The sequence below is a fragment of the Carcharodon carcharias genome, chromosome 17, assembly GCF_017639515.1.
Source record: "Carcharodon carcharias isolate sCarCar2 chromosome 17, sCarCar2.pri, whole genome shotgun sequence".
Taxonomy (NCBI): domain Eukaryota; kingdom Metazoa; phylum Chordata; class Chondrichthyes; order Lamniformes; family Lamnidae; genus Carcharodon; species Carcharodon carcharias.
In genome coordinates this window covers 16,968,329-16,991,219 of record NC_054483.1, presented here as the reverse complement: position 1 = coordinate 16,991,219, position 22,891 = coordinate 16,968,329, and the positions used below count along the sequence as shown (strand labels likewise).

General features: G+C 41.8%; 1 protein-coding gene across 1 annotated transcript in view; it reads right to left on the bottom strand.

Moving 5' to 3' along the window:
* LOC121290077 (chromaffin granule amine transporter-like) overlaps positions 1 to 22,613 on the bottom strand; it is a 28,811-nt gene extending 6,198 nt beyond the window's left edge. Inside the window, exons 1-12 of the mRNA XM_041210233.1 lie at positions 22,487 to 22,613; positions 21,345 to 21,699; positions 20,307 to 20,365; positions 19,743 to 19,826; positions 18,081 to 18,173; positions 16,888 to 16,977; positions 15,509 to 15,552; positions 12,910 to 12,970; positions 9,843 to 9,938; positions 9,651 to 9,729; positions 2,184 to 2,235; positions 2,007 to 2,070 (exon numbers count right to left, since the gene is read on the bottom strand). Coding sequence (XP_041066167.1) covers positions 2,007 to 2,070; positions 2,184 to 2,235; positions 9,651 to 9,729; positions 9,843 to 9,938; positions 12,910 to 12,970; positions 15,509 to 15,552; positions 16,888 to 16,977; positions 18,081 to 18,173; positions 19,743 to 19,826; positions 20,307 to 20,365; positions 21,345 to 21,699; positions 22,487 to 22,613 — 1,204 coding nt within the window. The remainder of the gene's footprint in view (positions 1 to 2,006; positions 2,071 to 2,183; positions 2,236 to 9,650; positions 9,730 to 9,842; positions 9,939 to 12,909; positions 12,971 to 15,508; positions 15,553 to 16,887; positions 16,978 to 18,080; positions 18,174 to 19,742; positions 19,827 to 20,306; positions 20,366 to 21,344; positions 21,700 to 22,486) is intronic.
* Positions 22,614 to 22,891: the final 278 nt, after the last annotated feature.

Sequence of the window (22,891 nt, the reverse complement as noted above, 5' to 3'; positions counted from 1 at the left end):
ATAAGAAAAGAGTTAACAAAGTGAGCATTGGTCTGATAAAAAGTGAGCCTGGGGAATTAATAATGGAAAATAAGGAGATGGCAGATGAATTAAACAGGTATTTTGCATCGGTCTTCACTATAGAGGATAAAGTAACTCCCAGAAATAGCTGTAAATCAGGAAATGGAAGGGAGGGAGGAACTCAGGAAAATTCCAATCACCAGAGATGTGTTATTGAGCAAATTGTTGGAGTTGTGGGCTGACAAGTCCTTGGGCCCTGATGGACTTAATCCTCGGGTCTTGAAAGAAGTGCTAGTGAGTTGTTGATGCATTGGTTTTAATTTTTTCCAAAACTCCCCAGATTCAGAGAAGGTTCCAAAATAGCAAATGTAACCCCTTTACTCAAAAAGGGGGGGAGACAGAAAGCAGGAAACTACAGGCTAGTTAGCTTAACATCTGTCCTAGGGAAAATGTAAGAAGCTATTATTAAAGATGTTATAGCAGGGCGCTTAGAAAGTTTCAGGCACACAAGCAGAGTCAACATGCTTTTGAGAAACGGAAATAATGTTTAATCAATTTATTGGAGTTCTTTGAAAGAATCACATGTACTTTGGATATAGGGGAACTGGTGGATGTACTGGACTTAGATTTCCAGGAGGCATTTGATAAGGTGCCACAACAAAGGTTATTGCGGAAAATAAAAGCTCATGGCGGGGTAACACATTGGCTGGATTGAAGATTGGCTAGCTAACGGGAAACAGAGACCAGGCATAAATGGGTAATGTTCTGGTTGGCAGGCTGTAACAAGTTATGTTCCACAGGGATCAGTGCTGAGGCCTCAACTGTTTACAATTTATATAAATGACTTGGATGAAGGGACAGAAGATATGTTTGCTGAATTTGCTGATGACACAAAGATAGGTGAGAAAGTAATTTGTGAAGAGGACACAAGGAGGCTACAAAGTGACATAGATAGGTTAAGTGAGTGGGCAAAGATCTGGCAAATGGAGCATTAAGTGGGCAATTGTGAAATTGTCCATTTTGGCAGGAAGAGTAAAAGGTATCTAAATGGTGAGAGATTGGAGAGCTCTGAGATTCAGAGGATTCTGGGTGCGCGAGTGCACGAATCACAAAGGCTAATGTGCAGGAACAGCAAGTAATTAGGAGAGCTAACAGAATGTTATAGATTATTGCAAGGGGAATTACAAAAGTTGGGAGGTTTGCTTCAGTTGTACAGAGCACTGGTGAAACCACATCTGGAGTACTGCGTACAGAAGTAAATGTGCCAGAAGCAGATCAGAAAAGGTTTACTGGACTAATACCAGGAATGAGCAGGTTGTCTTATGAGGAAAGGTTGGACAGATTATGCTTGTATCCACTGGAGTTTAGAAGAGCAAGAGGTGCCTTGATTGAGACCGTTGAGATCTTGAGGGGTCTTGACAGGGTGGATGTGGAGAGGATGTATTCTCTGGGAGAATCTAGAATTAGGGGTCACAGTTCAAAAATAAGAGGTCACTCATTTGAGACAGAGATGAGAATTTTTCTCTCTCAGAGGATCGTGAGTCTTTGGAACTCTCATCCTCAAAAGGCAGTGGAAGCAGAGTCTTTGAATATTTTTAAGGCAGAGCTAGATAAATTCTTGATTAATAAGGGAGTGAAAGGCTATCAGGGTTAGGTGGGAATGTGGAGTGGAGGTTACAATTAGATTCAGCCATGATCTTATTGAATGGCAGAGCAGGCTCGAGGGGCCGAGTGGCCTACTCCTGCTCCTAATTCGTATTTCATATGTGTGTATGTAATTTTAAAAGCTGTATTCTGTCACCTCTCGCTTTCACTTTTCAAGAGAAAAGAGAACCAGCCTGTTCGCCCCTACCTGATACTTTTAACATTCGACATGTGAGGCACACGATTTTTATGAATAGACAGCTAGCTGTCATCTAGGTATATGATAGGTGATTGAAGGATAACTGGCCCTGCCCCCTGTCTGATCCTGGGTACAGATATAGTCACATTGGTATGCTACTAACCGAGTGAAAAGCCTGTTCCACAGCCGGGTGCTATCAGTAAAAAAATGTTAGTTGCCAGGGGAACCTAAGGCACAAATGGTATCAAATTAGGAACAAGAAAAACAAACACTGAACAGAGATTAAAATTGTACAAAGTGTAAAGTAAAATATGCTTTAAAATCAAACTGAGTGTCTTACAGTGATCATACTGATCCCCAAAATCACCATTCCAATCAGGGAGCACAGCCACCTGCAGATACAGAGAGAAGTGTTTAAATGAATGTATACACAAATGCTAACTGTTATGGGAGAGTATTCCTGTCGTTGAAGCCTGGTTAATCCACATTTGCTTGAAGAACAACAATTTGAGCTGGACAAGACTATTGTATAAAGTTTGTACCTTAGCCTTTTCAAACACTGGAGCAATGTCGCGTGCCTGAATAATGTTATTTAGCAGTTGCCCTTTTCTTGTCTTTCACCAAGAACCATTCATCTATCACCCCTGCGCTCGCTGATCTTCATTAGTTTCCGGCACCCCATTGACTCAGTTTTACAATTCTCATCCCCATGCTTAAATCCCTTCATGGCCTCGTGCCTCCTATCTCTGTAAACTCCTCCTGCCATAGCACACTCAAAGATCGCTGTACTCCTTCAATTCTGGACTCTAGTGTAACCACAGTTTTAATTGCTGCACCATTAGTAGCTCTGCCTATAGCTGCCAGGATATCAAACTCTGGAATTCCCTCCCTAAACCTCTCCTCCCTCTACCTCTTTGTACTCATTGAACACAGTCCCTAAAAGCCACCACTTTGAGCACTTTTATCTAAATATCTCCTTTTGTGACTTGGTACCAAATTTTGTCAGATACTGTTGCTGAGAAAAGCCTTAAATTACATTTCTAGTGTTATATTAATGCAAGTTGTTGTTGTTAAAGGTGCTATATGAATGTAAATTCTTGTTAAAAGTATATTTAAATGGAAGCTGTTAAAAGGAGAGGCGGTGGCATAGTGGTAGTGTCACTGGACTGGTAATCCAGAGACCCAGGGTAATGCTCTGGGGTCCTGAATTTGAATCCCATCAAGGCAGGTGGTGGAATTTGAATTCGATAAAAATTTGGAATTACAAGTCTAATGATGACCATTGTTGATTATCGTAAAAACCCATCTGGTTCACCAGGGAAGGAAATCTGCCTTCCTTACCTGGTCTGGCCTACATGCGACTCCAGACCCACGGCAATGTGGTTGACTCTTAAAAATACCCTCTGAATTAGGGACGGGCAATAAATACCCAGCGATGTCCACATCTCATGAACGAATAAAAAAAAAATTGCAAATTGTTGCTAAAAAAGTGTTAAACAAATATAAGTTGTTGTTAAACGCACCTTATAAATGCAAGTTGTTCTTGTTAATAAGATAAACATCACCAGGATTGTCCTGACACCAGACTGGCAACACAATGGACTTTTGGGCCACTGCATCCCACAGCAGGTCCCTTCATGATGGAGCTAGAAAATCCTGGCTATTTTTCTATTATTATTCTATTATTTTTCATTACTATTCTATTTCTATTACTATTTCTATAATTATACTATTTATCCCGACTCTGACTCTATTTGCTTAATATGCTCTGTTCATTCCTGTCACACTCTGGTTATCATACCTATATTGTTACCCTGCATTATGACTTGTCTTAATGCAGGGTAACAATATAAGTAAATTTCCCCTCACATGAAGCCTCTCCTGCATTATTTTGTTTAAAACCCTCGTTATTCGATTCACCAGAACACTGATCCTAGCACAGATCAAGTGAAGTCCGACCCAATGGAAAACTCCATGTTTCCCTAGTCCTGGCACCAGAGCCCCGTGAGTTGAAGCACAATTCTCCCTCATCAATTTTTGAACCATGTATTCAACTCTCTGATCTTATTTATCCTTATTCACTCAATGCTAATTTGTTCATGGCTTGGGTAGTAATCCAGAGATTGTTACTCTTGTGGTTCTGCTTTTTAATTTAGCCACTGGCTGCTCATATTCCTCTAGCTGAAGTTCTTTCTTAGTCCTAACTTTGTTATTGGTCCCCACATGGACCACGATAACTGGATCCTTTTCCTCCCACTGTAAGTTCCTCTCCAACCCCAAGGAGATGTCCTCAATCTTGACACCAGACTGGCAGCACAGCCTTCGGGACTTACCCTCTTGGCTGCAGAGAACAGTGTCTAACCCCCTAGCTATATTGTCCACTGCCGCTACTACATTTCTTTTTACTCCCTCAACATGAATGGTCATCATTCCACGGTGGTGTGGTCAGTTTGTTCGTCTTCCCAGCAGTCTCTGCTCTCGTCCACACAGGGTGCAAGAACTTCGAACCTGTTGGATAAGTGCAAGGGCTGAGGCTCCTCTATTGCTACTTTCTGTATCCCCATAAGTGCATCACTCATAGTCAAACTCTTCTGTCCCTGATCACAGACAAAATCTGAAGTACTTAACATGAGGGGGTGTGACTGCCTCCTGGAACAAAGTTTCCATGTAACTTCCCCCCCCCACCCCCCAACCCTGCCCCCGATGAATTGCTAAGCCTGAAGCTCTGACTCCAGCTCATTAACCCTGAGCCGAAGTTCCTCAAGTACAGACACTTCCTGCAGATGTATTTGCTGTGGGTCACGCTGCTATCCACTAACCCTACATACTACAGCTGCAACACACCACCTGCCCTGCCATCTGAATTTTATTTCAAATATTAATTAGGGTTTCAAGTTTTGAAATATTGCCCAACAATTATTTGTAGTTTCATTATGTAGTTTAGCTAGTTAAGCTATAAATGTAATAGCGTAACTGTATTTATATCTCCTCAGTCTTAGTGTAAACTACTGCCCTAATTTGAAGAAAAAAAACCTGGTATCTGAAAGCAATTAATGGGTCCTTAAATCTCTGTACTTAATCGCTCAACTTTCCTGTTATTTGCACTTTGATTCCATTCCATCAATGCAGTGGTGGTGGTCATCCAGAGCGTGTATTGCCATTGAAGAATTACTGTAAGTTTATGGTGAGCTATGCATGACATAAACGGAATGGTCTCGATAAGACAGCAACCGTAACCCTCACATTATTTCATTCAAATAAACCCCTTCTTACAGATCAGAAGCTGCTGCAGTATTGCAAGAGAAGGTATGGGAGTCCATTGATTATGTTACTTTGCTAACCATCCAGAGGCCAGATCTCAGAATCCACTCATTCAACCTATCTATATCCATCTGCAACTTCCTCATGTCCTCTTCACAACATACTTTCCTATCTTTGTGTCATCTGCAAATTTAGTGACCATGTCTTCACTCCCCTCATCTAAGTCATTGATGTAAACCGTAAAAGGTTGAGGCCCCAGTACAGACCTTGTGGGACATCGTCAGAACCTGCTAATCGACTAGGAGACCTGGGACCCTAGGACGTAGTCTGTCGGGACCTGGAAATTTGCCAGCCGGCAGCTTCATTAATTTGCTCAGTATTGTTTCCCTAGTGAGTTCCATTTCACCAAGTTCCTTTCTCCCGTTCACTTCATGATTTGCAGCTATTACTGGAATGTTTTTTGTATCCTCTTTCGTGAACACATAAGCAAAATATTTGTTTATTTCTTCCACCATTTCCTTATTATCTACTAATAACTCCCCACTGTCGCTCTATACAGGGACCAACGCTCACTTTACTTACTCTTTTCCTTTTTAAATACCTGTAGAAACTCTTGCTATCCTTTTTTACATTTCTAGTTAGCTTCCTCGCATACTCTTAATTTCTTTCTCCTGATTAACCTTTTAGTCATTTTCTACTGTTCTTTATATTCTGCCCAATCATCTGTCCTGCCACTCATCTTTGCGGAGTTGTATGCTCTTTCCTTAAGTTTGATGCTTTCCTTAACATCTTTAGTTAACCAAGGATGGCGGGTCCTCCCCTTAGAATTTTTCTTTATAGTAGGAATGTATTTATTCTGAATACTCTGAGATATCCCCTTAAATGTTTGCCACTGCTTTTCTATTGATCGATCCTCTAGCCTAGTTTCCCAGTTCACTTCAGCTAGCTCAGCTATCATCCCCACATAATTCCCTTATTTAAGTTTAAGATACCAGTCTTAGACCCATGCATATCCCTTTCAAACTGGGTGTAAAATTCAATCATATTGTGGTCACTGCTACCTAGGGCTGCCTTTACTCTGACGTCATTAATTCATCCTGTCCTGTTACACAATACCAAGTCTAATATAATCTGCTCTCTGGTTGGTTCCAGAACAAGCTGCTCTAAGAAACTATCTTGAAAGTATTCTAAGAACTCCTCATCCAGGCTACTACTGCTAATCTGATTTTTCCGATTAATGTGTAGATTAAAATTACCCATGATTATTGCCATCTCTTTATCGCAAGTACACAATATTTTCTCTTGAATAATTTGTCCTGTACTGTGGCTACTGTTAGGGGGCTTGTAGACCACTCCCACTACTGACTTATTTCTCCTAATATTCCTCATCTCCGCCCAAACCTATTCTACATCCTGATCTCCTGAACCAAGGTCATCTCTAACTATTGCACCAATGCCCTCTTTGATTAACAAAGGCTACCCCTCCAACTTTACCTAGCTTCTTATCCTTCTTGAATGTCATGTACCCCTCGACATTAAGGACCCAATCTTTGTCGTCCTACAGCCATATCTCTGTAATTGCTATCAGATCATGTTTATTTACTTCAATATGAGCCATCAATTCATTTACTTTGTTATGAATACTATGTGCATTCAGATAGAGAGCCTTCAGTTTTGTCTTTTAGTTACTTTTACAACATCTAGTCTTGACTGCTAATGTATTCTTAGGTTTTTTTCTCTCTGTCCCTTCCTGTGATTCTCTTAACCTCATTTCTCATATTACTAGTTTGCTCTCCTGTGTTAACTCTACAACTTGAATTGCTACCTCTACCCAAGCTTGATCCCTCATCCCTCTTGTTTAGTTTGAAGCCCCCTCTCTACTTCCCTAGTTATACGATTTGCGAGGACACTTGTCCAAACATGGTTCAGGTGTAAACCATCCCAACAGTACAGCCTCCACTTTCCTCAGTCTGATGCCAGTGCAACCAATATCCACTTCTCCCAAACCAGTCTTTGAGCCATGCATTCATCTCTCTAATCTTATTTGCCCTATGCCAATTTGCTTGTGCTTTGAGGTTCTGCTTCTTAATTTGGTACCTAGCTCCTCATGCTCACTTTGCAGAACATCTTTCCTAGTTCTACCTATGTCATTGGTAACTACATGGACCATGGCAACTGGATCCTCCCCCTTCCACTGCAAGTTCCTCTCCAGCTCCGAGCAGATGTCCTGAACCCTGGCACCAGGCAGGCAACATAGCTGTCTGGACTCTTGCTCTTTACTGCAGAGAACAGTGTCAATCCCCCTTACTATACTACCCCTCACTAACACTACATTCCTTCCTGTACCACAATGCCATGGCCAGCCACCTTGCAGGCTTCGCTTTCATTCACGCAGGCTGCGAGCACCTTAAGCCTGTTTGACAACTGCAAAGTCTGAGGCTCCTCCACTACTCTCTGTTCGGTCCCATTACCTGCCTCACTGACAGTCCCATCCTCCTGTCCCTCACTGCTGACCAAAATAGATGTCCCTCTTCTAAGAGGTATGACTGTCTTCTGGAACAAAGTATCCAGGTATTTCTCCCCTTCCCTTATGTTGCGCAGTGTCTGCATTTCAGCTTCCAGATCAATCATCCTGATCCGGAATTCCTCAAGCTGCTTACACTTCCTGCACACATGCAAATTGGCATCGGGCATGGATCACCTTGGCATCCAAAAGCTCCCACGTCTCACAGCTGCAACATGACACCTGCCCCGCCATTCTACATTATTTAGTTAATTTACTTTAATTACTTTCTTCCTATGTATGCTACAAAATTTACTGTGTTTATTGAATGCTAGTACCACTGACAACTAAAGGTTATGTGCTTATATGTGTTGTAGATCTTTGTTTAAATTACTTTATTTTTATTGCTTTTTTAAATCTTTATTGCTTGATTTTAATTTTAAAGTTTTCAAGTTTTGTTTTACTATTTTAAAGTTTTGACTCTTTTAATTTATAGATCTACCTTAACTTGCCTGTCCTAAGCTGGTTTCTCACACACTGTCTAAGCACTTACTGGCCAATCAACTTACTAGCTTTCTGTGACGTCACAGTTGCTTTTTTGGCTTTTTCCCCGACTGCAGCCTCACAGCAGCTGAAAAAGTGAAACAGCCACTCCCCAGCTCCCGACTCTCAGCAAGGTAGGCCCCATTCAAAGCCCCGGTCTGTATTTATAGGCCCTACTCAGCTCCCGACTGTCTCCCACAGGTCCGCTCTGCTCCGACTTCTAATGGATACAAACCTAGTCTGTTCCACCTTTCCTCATAAGACAACCCACTCATTGCAGGTGTTAGTCTGGTAAACCATCTCTGAACTGCTTCCAACACATTTACATCCTTCCTTAAATAAGGTGACCAATATCATAAACAGTACTCCAGATGTGATCGCACTGAAGCATAACCTCCCTACTTTTGTATTCATTTCCACTCGTTATAAGTGATAAAATTCTATTATCTTTCCTAATTACTTGCTGTACTTCCATACTAGCCTTTTGAGATTCATGCACTAGGACACCCAGATCCCTCTGCACCTCAGAGCTCTGCGATCTCTCACCATTTAGATAATATGCTTCTCTTTCATTTTTCCTGCCAAAATGGACAATTTCACATTTTCCCACATGATAGTCCATCTGCCAGATCTTTGCCCAATTACTTAACCTATCTATATCTTTTTGTAAGATGATGGTTTCAGCCGTGGTGTCAACTATGCCATTAATACAAGGTAAATATGCAGTAGTGATTGATAAACACCACTGCAGAAACAGAACCTCACTCAAACCAGGTTAGCACCAATAGCTGATACAATGTAATTTCAAAATTGTGTAAACAGGATTGTAAGCTGTAATTAGCAGAAATATGCAGAAACATTTTTGAGAGCTCTGCATTCGACTTGCATTCTAACTCAGCGAGTTAGACCAGAAAGGCTACAAGTTTAATGCACAGACTTTGCCGAGTTGGCTAGAATGAGCTGGTACGGCGATTGTTAGCAGGTGAAATGGATTTCAGTGTCTGGCTCAGGGTAAGGGAAAAGAAATTAACTTGGATTGCTCAGTGACCACCCACCCCTACCCCAGCTGGAAAGTGCACCTGAGACCCGGATGAGATGGGCTATGATGCCAGCACTCATTTGGGTAAGTATTTAACAGTGTCTCAGCACGAGTCATCATCTTTGCAACAAAATTGTGGGAAGGGATGGGGGGGAGCTGTTGGTTTTGGCGTGCAGTTGTTGGAGGGAGTCGGGGGTGGGGTGGTGTTGGTGGGATGGGGGCTGCAGGTCAGAATTAGGAAGAAAGAACCTGAATTTATATAGTGCATTTTACAATCTGAGAATCTCCTAAACCATTAAGTACTTTTGAAGTGTAGTTTCGGTTGTCATGAATCTGGCAACATGTATATTGTGGGTGTGAATGTCATAGGATATGTTATTGTTTCTTAAATATCACACTGTAAAGAATGACTGAGTTTTATCTGTGGGCCAGTTGATGCACATATCCCACATTGCTCCTACCTGCCTATTTTGTTGGCAAGAACACCGAAGAGATTTGTGCCCATCAAGTAGCTGATGGTGGATGGCAGGAAGGCCAAACCTACCAGAAGAGAACAAACACCAGGTCAGGAAATGGGGGAGCAAGCTGACTGTGCCTCAGTCTTACATCTCACCAGATACAATGGTTTTAACTTGATCTTTGTATAAACATACCCAGGTGCAGTTTAGGAGAACACATAGTCTTCATCATCCAGATTGGCAGTGCCTGCTCCAGCATAGCGATGGCCATATTTGCGAAGCACAGGCTTCCTAGAAATAAATAATAGGCCCACCTATTAATTTGCACATTGGCTGACCTAAAATGTATATTTGACAAAGACATGTTGAAAGTCCGAGCGAATGGAAGCTTCCCCGCAGCATTTCGGATGAGAAAGAAGCCAAAGTAGTCTATTCACTCAGGGCTTGCTCCATCATTATTACAAGGTGGTGTGCAAGTGATTCAACCCTTACGTACATCATCCACTGAGCTGAGTGCAGAGAGTACCATTCAACCAGAGAAGACTTGAGTTTCCGACAAAATAAGAAAATGTATTTCAAACCTTAGAGAAAATTCAGGGGCACACCATTAAATATATCAGGAGACTGCTGTATTGTAGTTTGGTACATTGTTGAATCCAGCCTTAGCATGACAAATTGTCACTGACCCAACTGTTCCAGAAAAATATATAGTATTCTCTTACTCTGCATTTCTTTCTTACTTTTCAAAAACTTATTCTTGGGACATGGCATCATTAGAAAGGCCAGCTTTTATTGCCCATCCCTTACTTCCCTGAGATGGTGCTGGTGGACCTTCTTCTTGAACCACACCTGGGCCACTTGAGGGGGTAGTTGAAAGTCAGCAACATTGGTGTGGGACCATAGTCACATATAGACCAGACTGGAAGGTCTCCTTCTCTCAAGGTAACAGTGAACCAATAGGGATTTTACAACAATCCGACTACATTTTTTGGCCATTTTAACTAACGCTTTCTGGATTACTAGTACAGTAGCATAATCATGAGACTATCATGCGAACATATGAAATAGGAGCAGAAGTAGGCCATACGGCCCCTGGAGACTACTCCGCCATTCAATAAGATCATGGCTGATCTGTTTGTGTTTCAAATTCTACATTACCATCTACCCCTGATAACCTTTGATTCCCTTGACTAACAAGAATCTATCTACCTCCACCTTAAAAATATTCAGCGACCCCACTTCCACTGTTTTCTGAGGCACAGAATTCTAAAGTCACACAGCCTTCAGAGAGAAAAAATTCTCCTCATCATTGTCCTATCAGGATGACCCCTAATTTTAAAACAGTGTCCCCGTGTTCTGGACTCACCTACAAGAGGAAACATCCTTTCCACATCCATCTTGTCAAGACCATTCAGGATTTTATCTACTTCAATCTTCTAAACTCCAGTGGAAACAAGCCCAGCCTGTCCAACCTTTCCTCATAAGATAACCCGCTCATTTCAGGTATCAATCCAGTAAACCTCCTCTGACCTGCTCCAATGCATTTGCATCCTTCCATAAATGAGGGGACCAAAACTGCACCCAGCATTCGAGGTGCAGTCTCACCAATGCCCTGTATAACTCAAGCATAACATCCTTACTTTTGTGTTCAATCCCTCTCATAATAAAGGATAACATTCGATTAGCCTTCTTGATTACATGCTGTACCTGCATACTAACTTTTTGTCACTCATTTTTGAGAATACCTAGATCCCTGCGCACCTTGGAATTCTGCAGTCATTCTCCGTTTAAGTAATATTCTGCTTTTTTATTCTTCCTGCCAAAGTGAACAACTTCACATTTTCCCACATTATACTCCATCTGCTTTTTCCTGCTCACTCAACTTATCTATATCTGTCTGCAAACTCCAAATGTCTTTTTCACAACCTACTTTCCTACCTATCTTTTGTCGTCTGCATGCCTTTGCTCCCCTCATCTAAGTCATTGATGTAAATTGTAAAAAGTTGAGGCCCCAGCACAAGACCTCTGCGGAACTCCACTAGTCACATCCTGCCAATCAGGCCAAGGCCCATTTTTGCATACTCTCTGTTTTCTGCCAGCTTGCCAACATTCTATCCATGCTATTATGTTACCCTTGACACCACGAGCTTTTATTTTCCGCAATGATCTTTGACGTGGCAGCTTATCAAATGCCTTCTTGACATCCAAGTACAGTACATCTATAGGGCCCCCTTTCTTTATCCACAGCACATGTTACTCCTTCAACGAACTCTAATAAATTAGTTAAACATGATTTCTCTTTCACAAAACCGTGCTAATTCTTCCCAATTACTTTGTGCTTTTCTAAGTGCCCAGCTATAACCTTTTTAATAATCAACTCTAACACCTTCCCTATGATGGACATCAAGCTAACTGGCCTATTGTTTCCTATTTTTTGCCTCCCTCCTTCTTGAGGCATTCTGTTGTGCCATAGTCTCTGAAACTCCCCTTAAGGACACACCTTAAGTAGAAAGACGGTTGCTTACTGGTAACGTCACTGGACTCGTAAATCAGAGGCCCAGACTAATGCTCTGGGGACAGGGATTCAAATCCCACCACGGCAACTTGTGGAATTTAAATTAAAATGAGAAATCTGGAGTTGAAAGCTAGTCTCTGTAATAGTGGGTACAATTTTGCAGCCCCTCCCACTGGTGGGATTTTCCAGTGCCACCTAAGTCAATAGGCTTTTGGCTAGCCACAATTTCCTGCCCTGCTTCTGCCATGGCAGCACTGTAAAATTCCACCCAGTGACCATGAAACTATCATCAGTTGTCATAAAAACCCATCTAGTTCACTAATATCCTTGAGGGAAGGAAATCTGCCATCCTTACCCGGTCTGGCCTACACGTGACTCCCAACCCACAGCAACGTGGTTGACTCTTAATTGCCCTCTGAAATGACCTCGCAAGCCACTCAGTTCAAGGGTGATTAGGAATGGCCTTGCCAGCAACACCCACATCTCTTGAAAGAATAAATAATGAAAAGCACATGATCTGAGGCACAGATATAAAGAACCCTCTTGCTGCCTTACAAACTCCTGTAGATTTTCTAGATTAACATTCATATTTTATGAGCCAACAATAGAATCTGCAGAGTATCTTAGAAACCAAGCTCCCCACATGAGGAAAATGATTCAAAATCGACAGTCAAGCAAATATTTCTCAAAACTCTAAGAAAATCTCAACTCTGCCTGGCACAATGCAGAAAGAATGAATCTGCTTACCAGCAGCGATCAAAATGTAGGGGTCTCTTAACAGTGTTAGGAGTGATGATCCTTTCTGACTCTGTAACCAAATTAACAGAAACAGCAGTGAGGCAAGCTGCTGGATAAGCCCTCAGACCGTTGAAGAGATTTAGCATGAGGGGCTAGCTTGAATTCTGATAGATGAGGCCAAGTGCCAATGTAGTAAATTATTAATCATGAAGTATAAACCCTACTTTAACATTGAGGTGAAAGCAAATCCAAAGACGGGAGTAATGGATTTCTTGTTGAAATCATAAACATATCTTTCAAAGGAAATTGTAAATGCCCGATCCAGGTCTAAAATAGAATTGAATGACCTGCTCAGTTGAATTTGAACTATACTGCTCAGATATATTTCGAATTCAGGATGTTGGACAGCTTGTTCTGTGAGTAGAACAGACAGAAAGAGTGAGATCAGTCTGTGACGATTTTGAATGTTCACTGTCTGAACTGAAAGATGCATTATTCGCAAGAACACAAGGAATAGGAGCAGGAGTAGACCATATGGCCCATCAATATGATCATAGCTGATCTTGGGCTTTAACTCACTTTTCTCACCTGCTATCCATATCGCTTAATTCCCTAAGAGACCAGAATTTGAGTGAAGTAATTTTCCTCATTTCGGTCCTAAATGATTGGCTCCTTATCCTGAGACTATGCCCCCATGTTTTAGATTCCTCAACCGGCGGAAACAATCTCACAGCGTCTACCCTATCAAGCCTCTTAAGAATTTTGTAGGCTTCAATGAGGTCGCCTCTCATTATTCTGAACTTTTGGGAATATAAGCCCAGTTACTTAGCCTCTCATCATAGGACAACCCCCTCATCCCAGGGACCAATCTGGTGAACCTTCATTTTACTTCCTCCAATGCAAGTATATCGTACATACAAACATACGAAATAGGAGCAGAAGTAGGCCATTCGGCCCCTTGAGCTTGCTCTGCCATTCAATAAGGTCATGGCTGATCCGTTTATGTTTTGAATTCATATTCCCATCTACCCGTGATAACCTTTGATTCCCTTGCCGAACAAGAATCTACCTACCTCCGCCTTAAAAATATTCAATGACCCTGTCTCCACCGCCTTCTGAGTCAGAGAGTTCCAAAGTTGCATGATCCTCTGAGAGAAAACATTTCTCCTCATCTCTGTCCTAATGTTAAAACAGTTGCCCCTAGTTCTGGACTCACCTACAAAAGGAAACATCCTTTCCAAGTCCACCTTGTCAAGACCGTTCAGGATCTTCTATACTTCAATCAAATCACCCCTCACTCTTCTAAACTCCAGTGGAAACAAGTCCAGTCTTTCCAACCTTTCCTCATAAGACAATCTGCTCATTCCAGGTATCAATCTAGTATACCTCCTCTGAACCATCCTTAACATACAGGGACCAAAACTGCACACAGTATTCGAGATGTGGTCTCACCAGTGCTCTGTCTGACTGAAGCACAGCATCCTTACTTTTATGTTCAATTGCTCTTGCAACAAAGGATAGCATTCCATGATCCTTTTTTAAATGTAGGGACCAAAACTGCACACAGTATTCCAGATATGATCTCACCAAAACCCTGTACAAATGTAGCAAGATTTCTTCATTCTTGTACTCCAATCCACTTGCAATCAAGGCCAACATGCCATTTGCCTTCCTAACTGCTTGCTGCACCTGCATATTAACTTTCTGCACACCCAAGTCTCTTTGAACATCAACAGTTACACGTTTCACACCTTTTAAAACATATTCTGCTTTTCTATTCTTATGGCCAAACTGAATAACTTCACACTTCACTACATTATATTCCATCTACTATCTTTTTTTCCCACTAACTTAACCTTTATTGTTCAAGGTTGCTTTTGTTTCTCTGCCATTTCCACTTCTTGTTCTTTCCCACTACAATCCTGTCCACCAAAAATCTCTTGCAAAATTCCTTGGCTTTGCTACCTTTTTACCCATCTTCAAAGCCTTAAAAATCCTTCCTTTTTACATGACCCTTAGGCTCTTTCCCCTCAATTATTTTCCTTCCTTTTTTTTTTGCTTTGTGATTCTCACCTTTTCCTGCCCTCTCAGAAGTTTGCTTTACATGACACCTATCCTCCCTTGTGGTCTTTGACCTTCACTGATCTAATGGTCCAGCAGAGCCTCAAATTATTAATTCTTCTCCTTGTGTTACTATCCCTTATTCGCCTTTCCCCAACCTATCTCTGTAAACCTCCTCAAGCTTCAACATGCTCCAAGAACTCTGTGTTCCTCCAATTCTGACTTCTTATGCATTCCCGTTTTCCTTTACCACACCATTGGCAGCTGTGCTTTCAGCTCTCTAGATCATAAGCTCTGGAATTTCTTCCCTAAATCTCTTTGCCCCTCTACCTCTCTATCCTCCTTTAAGACACTTCTTAAAACCTTCCCCTTTGACCAACCTGTCTTAATATTTATTTCAGTAGATTGATGTCAAATTTGGTCTGGTAAATCTGCCATGAAGAACCTTGGGACCTTTGAATCATTTAAGGGTGCAAGTTGTTGTTGTGAGAGGGGCTCTGTAGAATCATAAGTCGCTCATGGAGGAGAGAAAAGGCTGGTTACTTACCTCTACAGTAGCCTTCGTGGGCTGAAGGATGCAGAGCTGGAGAACTAGGTCAAGTAGGGACAGGAATTCAGTAATTCAATAATTAAAGCAAGTTAGTCATTACAGTGTTATTAATTAAAGCATGATATTTAAGTAAGTTATTAGTTTAAATGAGTTATTGAATTATTTTGCTGGGTGCCATGTACTGTGGCATTTCCCTCCTGATCAGCTTTCTCTCAGTTTATTTCTGTGGTTGTGAGATGGAGTCTACAATCTGCCTGGTTCAGCCAGTAGACAACACCTGCATTTCAAAGTGACACACTGTTCACGAATGGGCTACTTCATCGTTCTTCAAGGACACAGAGGTTACCATACAGAAGCAACTGTATAAAGCAAAGTCACACAAAGTGGTCCTGTAAAAGGCCATTCAGTTTGAAACTAATAAAATGTTACATTCTGCAGTTCTTTTTAAAAACTCTTTCCCCTTCCACAATCTCCTAACGGAGGGGACCAGTGGGTGACTTGCTCTCAAACTTGTCTCTGGCAGATGCCCACATTTTGAGCTGACTGTTTGGTTGGTCTTTTTCTCCCACAGTGAGAAAGGGACTGAACTCCTTCCTGAGGCCTTCTGAATTTCATAGCTGAGTTGGCTACTCATGAATCTCTTGTGAGATTGACCAATGTGAGGGAGGATTGGAGAGCGAAGCCTGTCCCCTTGGATCAGTATACATGTGGCATGGGGAGCAATAAGAATGGGGTTTTAGGAAATGACATTACATTGACAATTTGTCTGTCAACTGGTAAAATTGTATTTTGTTAACAAATGGTACACATTAGAATTAATTTAAAAGGATTGCTTTGGGATAGCAGGTTTTCTCTGTGATTGCCTGAATGGCAACATCCCAGAATCTTAGCTGACACATCTGAGAAGAAGCATGTATAATTGAAGGTGGAGAGATCCCACAGGGGAGTATCTGCCAGATTGGCCTATACTGGTCTCCAGTAAGGCTGATGTGCAGAATGTGGGTCGCCATAGGGGGAGAATATTCTTTCTACTTGATAATTATTAGAATCTGGAATGCACTGGCCAAGAGTGTGGTGGAGGCAGATTCAATCAGGGCTTTCAAAAGGGAATTGGATATTCACCTGAAGACAAAAAAAAATTTTCAGGACTCTGGGAAAAGGGTGGTGGCGTAGGATTTGCTGAGTTGCTCTTGCAGCGAGCCGGCACAAACATGATGAGCCAAATAGCCTCCTTCTGTGCTGTGCACTATCCTATAATTCTATGATTCGAAATAGCTGATTTACATGAAAGAGAGCATTCATCTGGGAGAACATTTTGTCCATAAAACTTCCCAGTAAATCATGACTCCTTTACAAGTTAACAAAATTTTACCAACCTCCGTCGATTAAAGCCAAGGCTGCCAAAGTCAGAAAGGGAGCTGACTTTCCCACAAATTCATACATCACACTTCCAAAAGGTGCTCCAACTGCAAGCAATGAAATCATTGGAATGAATCCACAGTAAATATATAGGGCAGAATTTAGCCCTTGTCAGGTGGGCTTGGTGGGGGTAGGTAGTCGGGAAGCCGACCACCGCCCGCGATTTCATGCTGGCAGGCCAATTACGGCCTTCCCAGCGTGAAACGCGAGTGGCAGCGCTCAGCGCTGCCTGTGCAGGCGGTGGGGGGGGGGGTGATAGGGCAAGCAGGGTGAGTGTGCATGTGTGCGAGTGCACACTTGAGAATCTCCCTGAGGCACAGAGCTGCCTCATGGAGATGAAGAGTTTTCAAAAAATAAATCAGAAAAATGTTATACCACATGTCCCCTCATGTGACTCTGTCCCGACCCGTTCAAGTGCGAAATGACGTGTGTTGATGTCGGGCGAGCATCCCAATGTCAATGCGCAGTCGCATTCGGTCACACAAGTAGGGACATGTTATAAGTGAAATTTGAAAAGTTTTATTTTATTTTTATTTGATGTTGGAAACCTCATCCCACCCATGGATGATGTTTCCAAAAAAATGCAATGGCCATTTGGCCTTTTTGCCTGCCTGCCTACCATAAGGTTGGACAGGCAGCAAAAAAATTTAACTTCATTGATACTTTAATGGCCTTAACAGGCCTCTTAATTGTCGGCAGGCGCACTGCTGATTCCCATGCGGGCCTACCAACTGAACTATCGCGCGACTACTTGTTGACGTTGGGATGCTTGCCCGACGTTAACATACGTCATTTCATGCTTGAGCGGGTCAGGCATGCGCCCAACTGCTGAGGTGAAAATTCTGCCCATTACGTACAAAAGGTCAATCAGTCTTGTGTGTTGATCTGTCAGTGCTGCTTGAGAAGTGAATGAGAGTCCTGCAAGATGCTGGTCTCTTTGTTTATCCTCCCTGCTTCTGCACCTAACCTAAGCAACTTTGCTGAGAACAGGATCGCAGCATGAGTGCTGAGGTTGTGCCTTTCTGCTGAGCACCCTTAAAAGGTGATAAGGGACAACAGAAGCAGCTACTAGAATGTTTAGTGTTTTTTTTTATCCATGTAAGTATAGCAGTACATGGTTCAATGCAAGTCCAATATCCAAACTACTTACCGAGCACCCCCACGGCTATGCCTCCCAGCACTATCCCCATGGCTTTGCCTCTCTCATTGTCATCTGTATAATGACTGGCTAACATTCCCAAACCTACAGAGGAAGAAACCATTAGATCAACAATCATTCAGCCTTAACAAGAAAAACTGAAGGTTTGCGTCATACTTTGCACTCGTCTGAATGTCATCCTTAATCTGTCTGCCCACTTTACTGTTGCTTAGAGTTTCAATGAACGGTCACCATTCCACTGTCACACATGAAAGCTTCTAATTATTTAACCAGCTTCCATCAGGAGTCCAATATTTCAGTGCTGAGTGGTCTGATCTATTTGACTTCTCTTCATAATTTGACTGAGTTTATTAATACTCTCCTAAATTCACTGTAGTTAACCTTTGCAGAAGCAGGCAGATGTGAAGGATATTCTTGGTAACTTCTACCCTCCTATCCATTCTTCCATTCTGTTCAGCGCTTCTTACTGATCCTCCCCTCTCCAGACTCCAGTCCTATTGATTCCCTTTCATCATCTTTAAGATGTGTACTTATAGGCCCTCCTTGAAGCAATAACCATATTGTTCTAAGTCCAACTCCATTTTTCATTGTTGTTGGAAATTTCCTCATTCACCTTATCCTTAAGAATGATGATTCTCTCCTAACTGTGTAATCACTGCTCCTTTGCCTTCACATTGGTACTTTATAAAATTAGGCAAGTTACTGTCAAATGTGAAATATTGCATTCATCAACTTCCTTCACTGCATGCTCTTCATACTTATAATCTGCGATCTTCGTGAATTATAATGTAATTTGCTAATAAAACATTTTTTTCAACACTTGACTCAGATTCTTCAAATCTCTTGTTGACCTAATAAAAAGCTACAACCTTCATTGGCTCTTTGGTGTTCCTTAATCTATTGGCATCCTCACTTCTCGCCTACCCTTTAGCTCAAGAGGATCCCTCACTTCTAAACTTGTCTCCAAGAAGTTTGATTTTCCCTTTCATTCCAAACAATTTTGATCTTCTCAGAACTTGGTGTCTCTCTGTAAAGCTCACGATTTCAATACTACCTCCCATGTCTGAGACACTTTTCAACCATCTCCCTCACATTCTTGAACAGACACAAACAAACTTGTCATCTGCTGGTAATACTTATGTCACTTCTTTCTTTCTCTCCCACAACTATATTTCTATGCCTATGCCAAATGCTCCTTTGAAGTTTCTTCTTGTGTCCCTTCTGCCCCTAAATACAGCATCCTACAAGCTATTCATGCTCTCTGTCATGATGGAAACAGATTCAATCATAACTTTCATAAGGCACCTTATTTGAAATAGAAAAAATTGCAGTGCCATGAAAGATAAAGAGAGTCGGATTAATTTGATAGCTCTTTCAAAGAGCTGTCTCAGACATAATGAGGTAATGGCCAACTTCACGCTGTATTTTATGTTTCTCTGATCTCCCCATTCTGTTGAGATCAAGGCTTATTTTACAGTTTTATACTCTAATTTACTCTTTCTCAAGACTCTATATGTCCCTTAACCATTCCTTCCTCCTATAATCTCCCACCTAATTACTGCTCTCTGATGTACGTCGTTTGTTCTTCTCTCCTATTACTAGTGGTTTGCACTTGGCCCTTCACCTAGGATTTCCCGATACCTAAAGAAATACCTGACACCGAGGAACATGATGAGCCAATTCCTTGTAGAGCTCGAGCGGCAAATAACCAGGCGTAGGTGTTCGCAAAAGCATACACTGTCAACAAGAGGGAGGAATAAAATGAAAAGCAAATCGATGGGAAGAAAAAGAATTTGTCTGAGTTTTCCAAAGAAAATGCATTTTTCCACATTAAGGAAGGATACAGTTCATCCAGTCAGTGAGGAAAATCTCATAGCTCATGAATAGAATGGATACAGCATTCTTCTGTAGCCCTAATCCTCCACCACAATGCACCCCACCCCCCCACCCCAACTGTTCTTTTAATCCACTTAACAATTTATTAATCAGGAGTACTGCTCGCACAGCTCTCTACTTGCAACTGCTTAATTGCTTATTCAATTTATTAGCCAGTTTACAACATGCTCCTTTATCTCAAATCTTAAGCTTTGGTCACAAGCCTCTTATATGGCAGTTTTTCAAGCGCTCCCTGAAAGTGAGTTATAAAACATGCACCATCATCCTGCAGTGGTCCATGCGTAATTGCTTTTAATATTGTGCAATTAAAACTCTACTCACTTATTGTTGACGCAAATAATATCACAAAACCAGTGAACATTGGAAGGTGATATCCAATCCTGAAAGGAAGAAAATACGTTTTATACCATGAGCGATGACAGCTGTAGTATCAAGGAGTATCCACATGGCTGCCTTAGCTGAATATTCTCATGCTCCTTACAGGACAAAAGTATTGATTGTATCTTTTAATATGCATTTCAACAACATCACTACTGTAATGAAGGTAGAGCATTCAGGCTGTAATGAAGGTAGAGCATTCAGGCTATTTTTTATTCATTCATGGGATGTGGATGTTGCTGGCCAAGCCAGCATTTATTGTCCATCCCAAGACTCTTACTACCTTGACTGGGTGAACTGGTCAGTTTATTTATGAACGGATCCTTTTAAATTTCAGACCCTCCAAAGAAGACAGATCTACATGATACAACTTCCAGAGCTGAACTAGTATGACCGGTGTCAGTTGTGAAGGAGAATAAAGTGATTTCCTATCCTGGCTTTTTATTTTCTAGCTCACTTATTCCACTGGTTTGCAGTCAAATCAAGCTGCTTTGCTGCCTTCGCAGCTTGAAGGAGGAGCTGAAGCATTTAGACTTTCACTTTGCCTTTAGCCTGGAATTAGTCGAGAAAAAGGTGACAAAAATTGAAACCTTAGACAACTTAACTGAATCGGAAATTCTGTGTTGTGACAATGAGCAGGAATTAAAGAGTTTTTCACAAAGGGAATAGTTGAAGTCCTGCTGGTTCTCTCCATTGCCCACACCATTCCCTCAGCCAAGGGGCCGATAGCAGGCACACCTTAACCTTTGGCACTGCTCTTTTAGTTGTGGCTGCCTGGAGACAAGATTCATTCACAGATTCTGTGCTGCTTTAGGCCATGACTGATGTTCTCTTGTGTCAGAAACTGAGAACTTAAGACCAAATTCGAGGTCCATGGTACAAAATGTTGCATGCATGATACACTGGTGGTCTATGTAGTTCAGTGCCCAGTCCATACAAGTTTACCCAGTTACCTGCTGGTGCAAAGGCTTTCTTACTTACCTGTTGGTCAGTGGCCCAACCATTGGATTAACTAGCAGCTGCACAATTGCTTTTGAAGCAAATAACAAGCCAACGTGAAGATTTTCCTCTGATAAAAATGATTCATTCCTGCTGCAATGGACCTTTCCAGTAGTTGGCCTCAAGCCCAGAGTGGGAGCTCCTGTAGTGTTTCTCCATTCAAACCCTTCAGTCTTGCTTTCAGTTTTTGCAGTTTTCTCTGTCGTAAGTTGACCACCACTAGAATAGGGGAGGTCAGGGGAGGCAGTGGAGAGCAGTGCTTGAGGCTGCTTTGGTGATGCTGAGCTATTCATTTCTGTGTCATATTTATCATACAAGAAACTGGGGATGATGGGTACTGAAACAGAAGAAAGGATTATTATTATTATTATTATTGTTGACCAGTGATTAAAATCCCCTTAAAATTCCTTTGTAGCCATTGTAGACTTGAGTGCTGGCATGTGGGATAATGGTTCAACTCTCTGAAGCCTTAGAATAGCCCAAGGGCAATGGCTCTTTGTAACAACTGTGAGTTATCATTTGGAGACACTTGCCACTGGAGATAACCTAATGTACCATCTCTTTGCATAACTTAGAGACAAGATGAGGGGGGAAGCGGGGGGATTGGATAGCCCAGTAATGTAAAGTGTTGTTTTGCAAACATGCTGGAGACTGTGGATTTCAAACATAATTTTCCACATAGTTTCTTCTGACATTCAGGTTAGTCAGGTGGAAACTGAGCCAGTAAGGCAAGGGACATGTTTGAAGAAAAACTGTGAAGAATGTCAACCTGAACCTTGTGAGTGTGGTTCAGAACAGTCACTGTGGGAAGCCTGGGGGCAGATTTCCTAGCTGCCATCTTGGTTGGGACTGTGGAGAAAGTGGTGAACAGAAATTGAGGAGGAGGAAGAAGATCTGCAGTTTACTGTTCATTGTAGTGTGAGGAGATGCATCAGTATGTGAGAAACTCGACCCCTCAGTCCTAGAGATACTCACTGAGAGGCTTGGTCCCTCAGTACATTAGAAGCTCGAGCCTACCATTCTCCTAAAACCTCTGCCCTTCAGTATTGTTCTCCTATTCTACCTAATGGCCAGAATGTTATTTTAAAACTACAATCTCCAGATGATATTAAACTTGAACTTACCAATGACAGTTAGCAAAGTATAGTCCAGAAAGAGTGCAATATAAACAATAACTAGCACCATTGTCCTGGACTGCCTTGCCTTCTTCAGCCATTTCCATGCTCTGCACTCCTTTACAAATGTCACCATTTTCGTCCTGGGCAAGTAGCTCCCTCGTCAACCTGAAACAACTTGACACATTGATCATCAGATGTAGTCAACCCCAGCCCCTACCTCTAATTAACAACTTTAATTACCACAGGCTAACTCTGGGTATCAAAATGATTCTAAACAGAAGTAATATTTTCAAGCTGAGACTGTCATATCCCTACACTTGCCAAAAACCGATTTAGAGATTCAAGTAGTGTCTGGGATTCAGGTGTGCCTGTTTGGTAATGGCCCATCATTCCAAGCCGAGAGTTAAGATA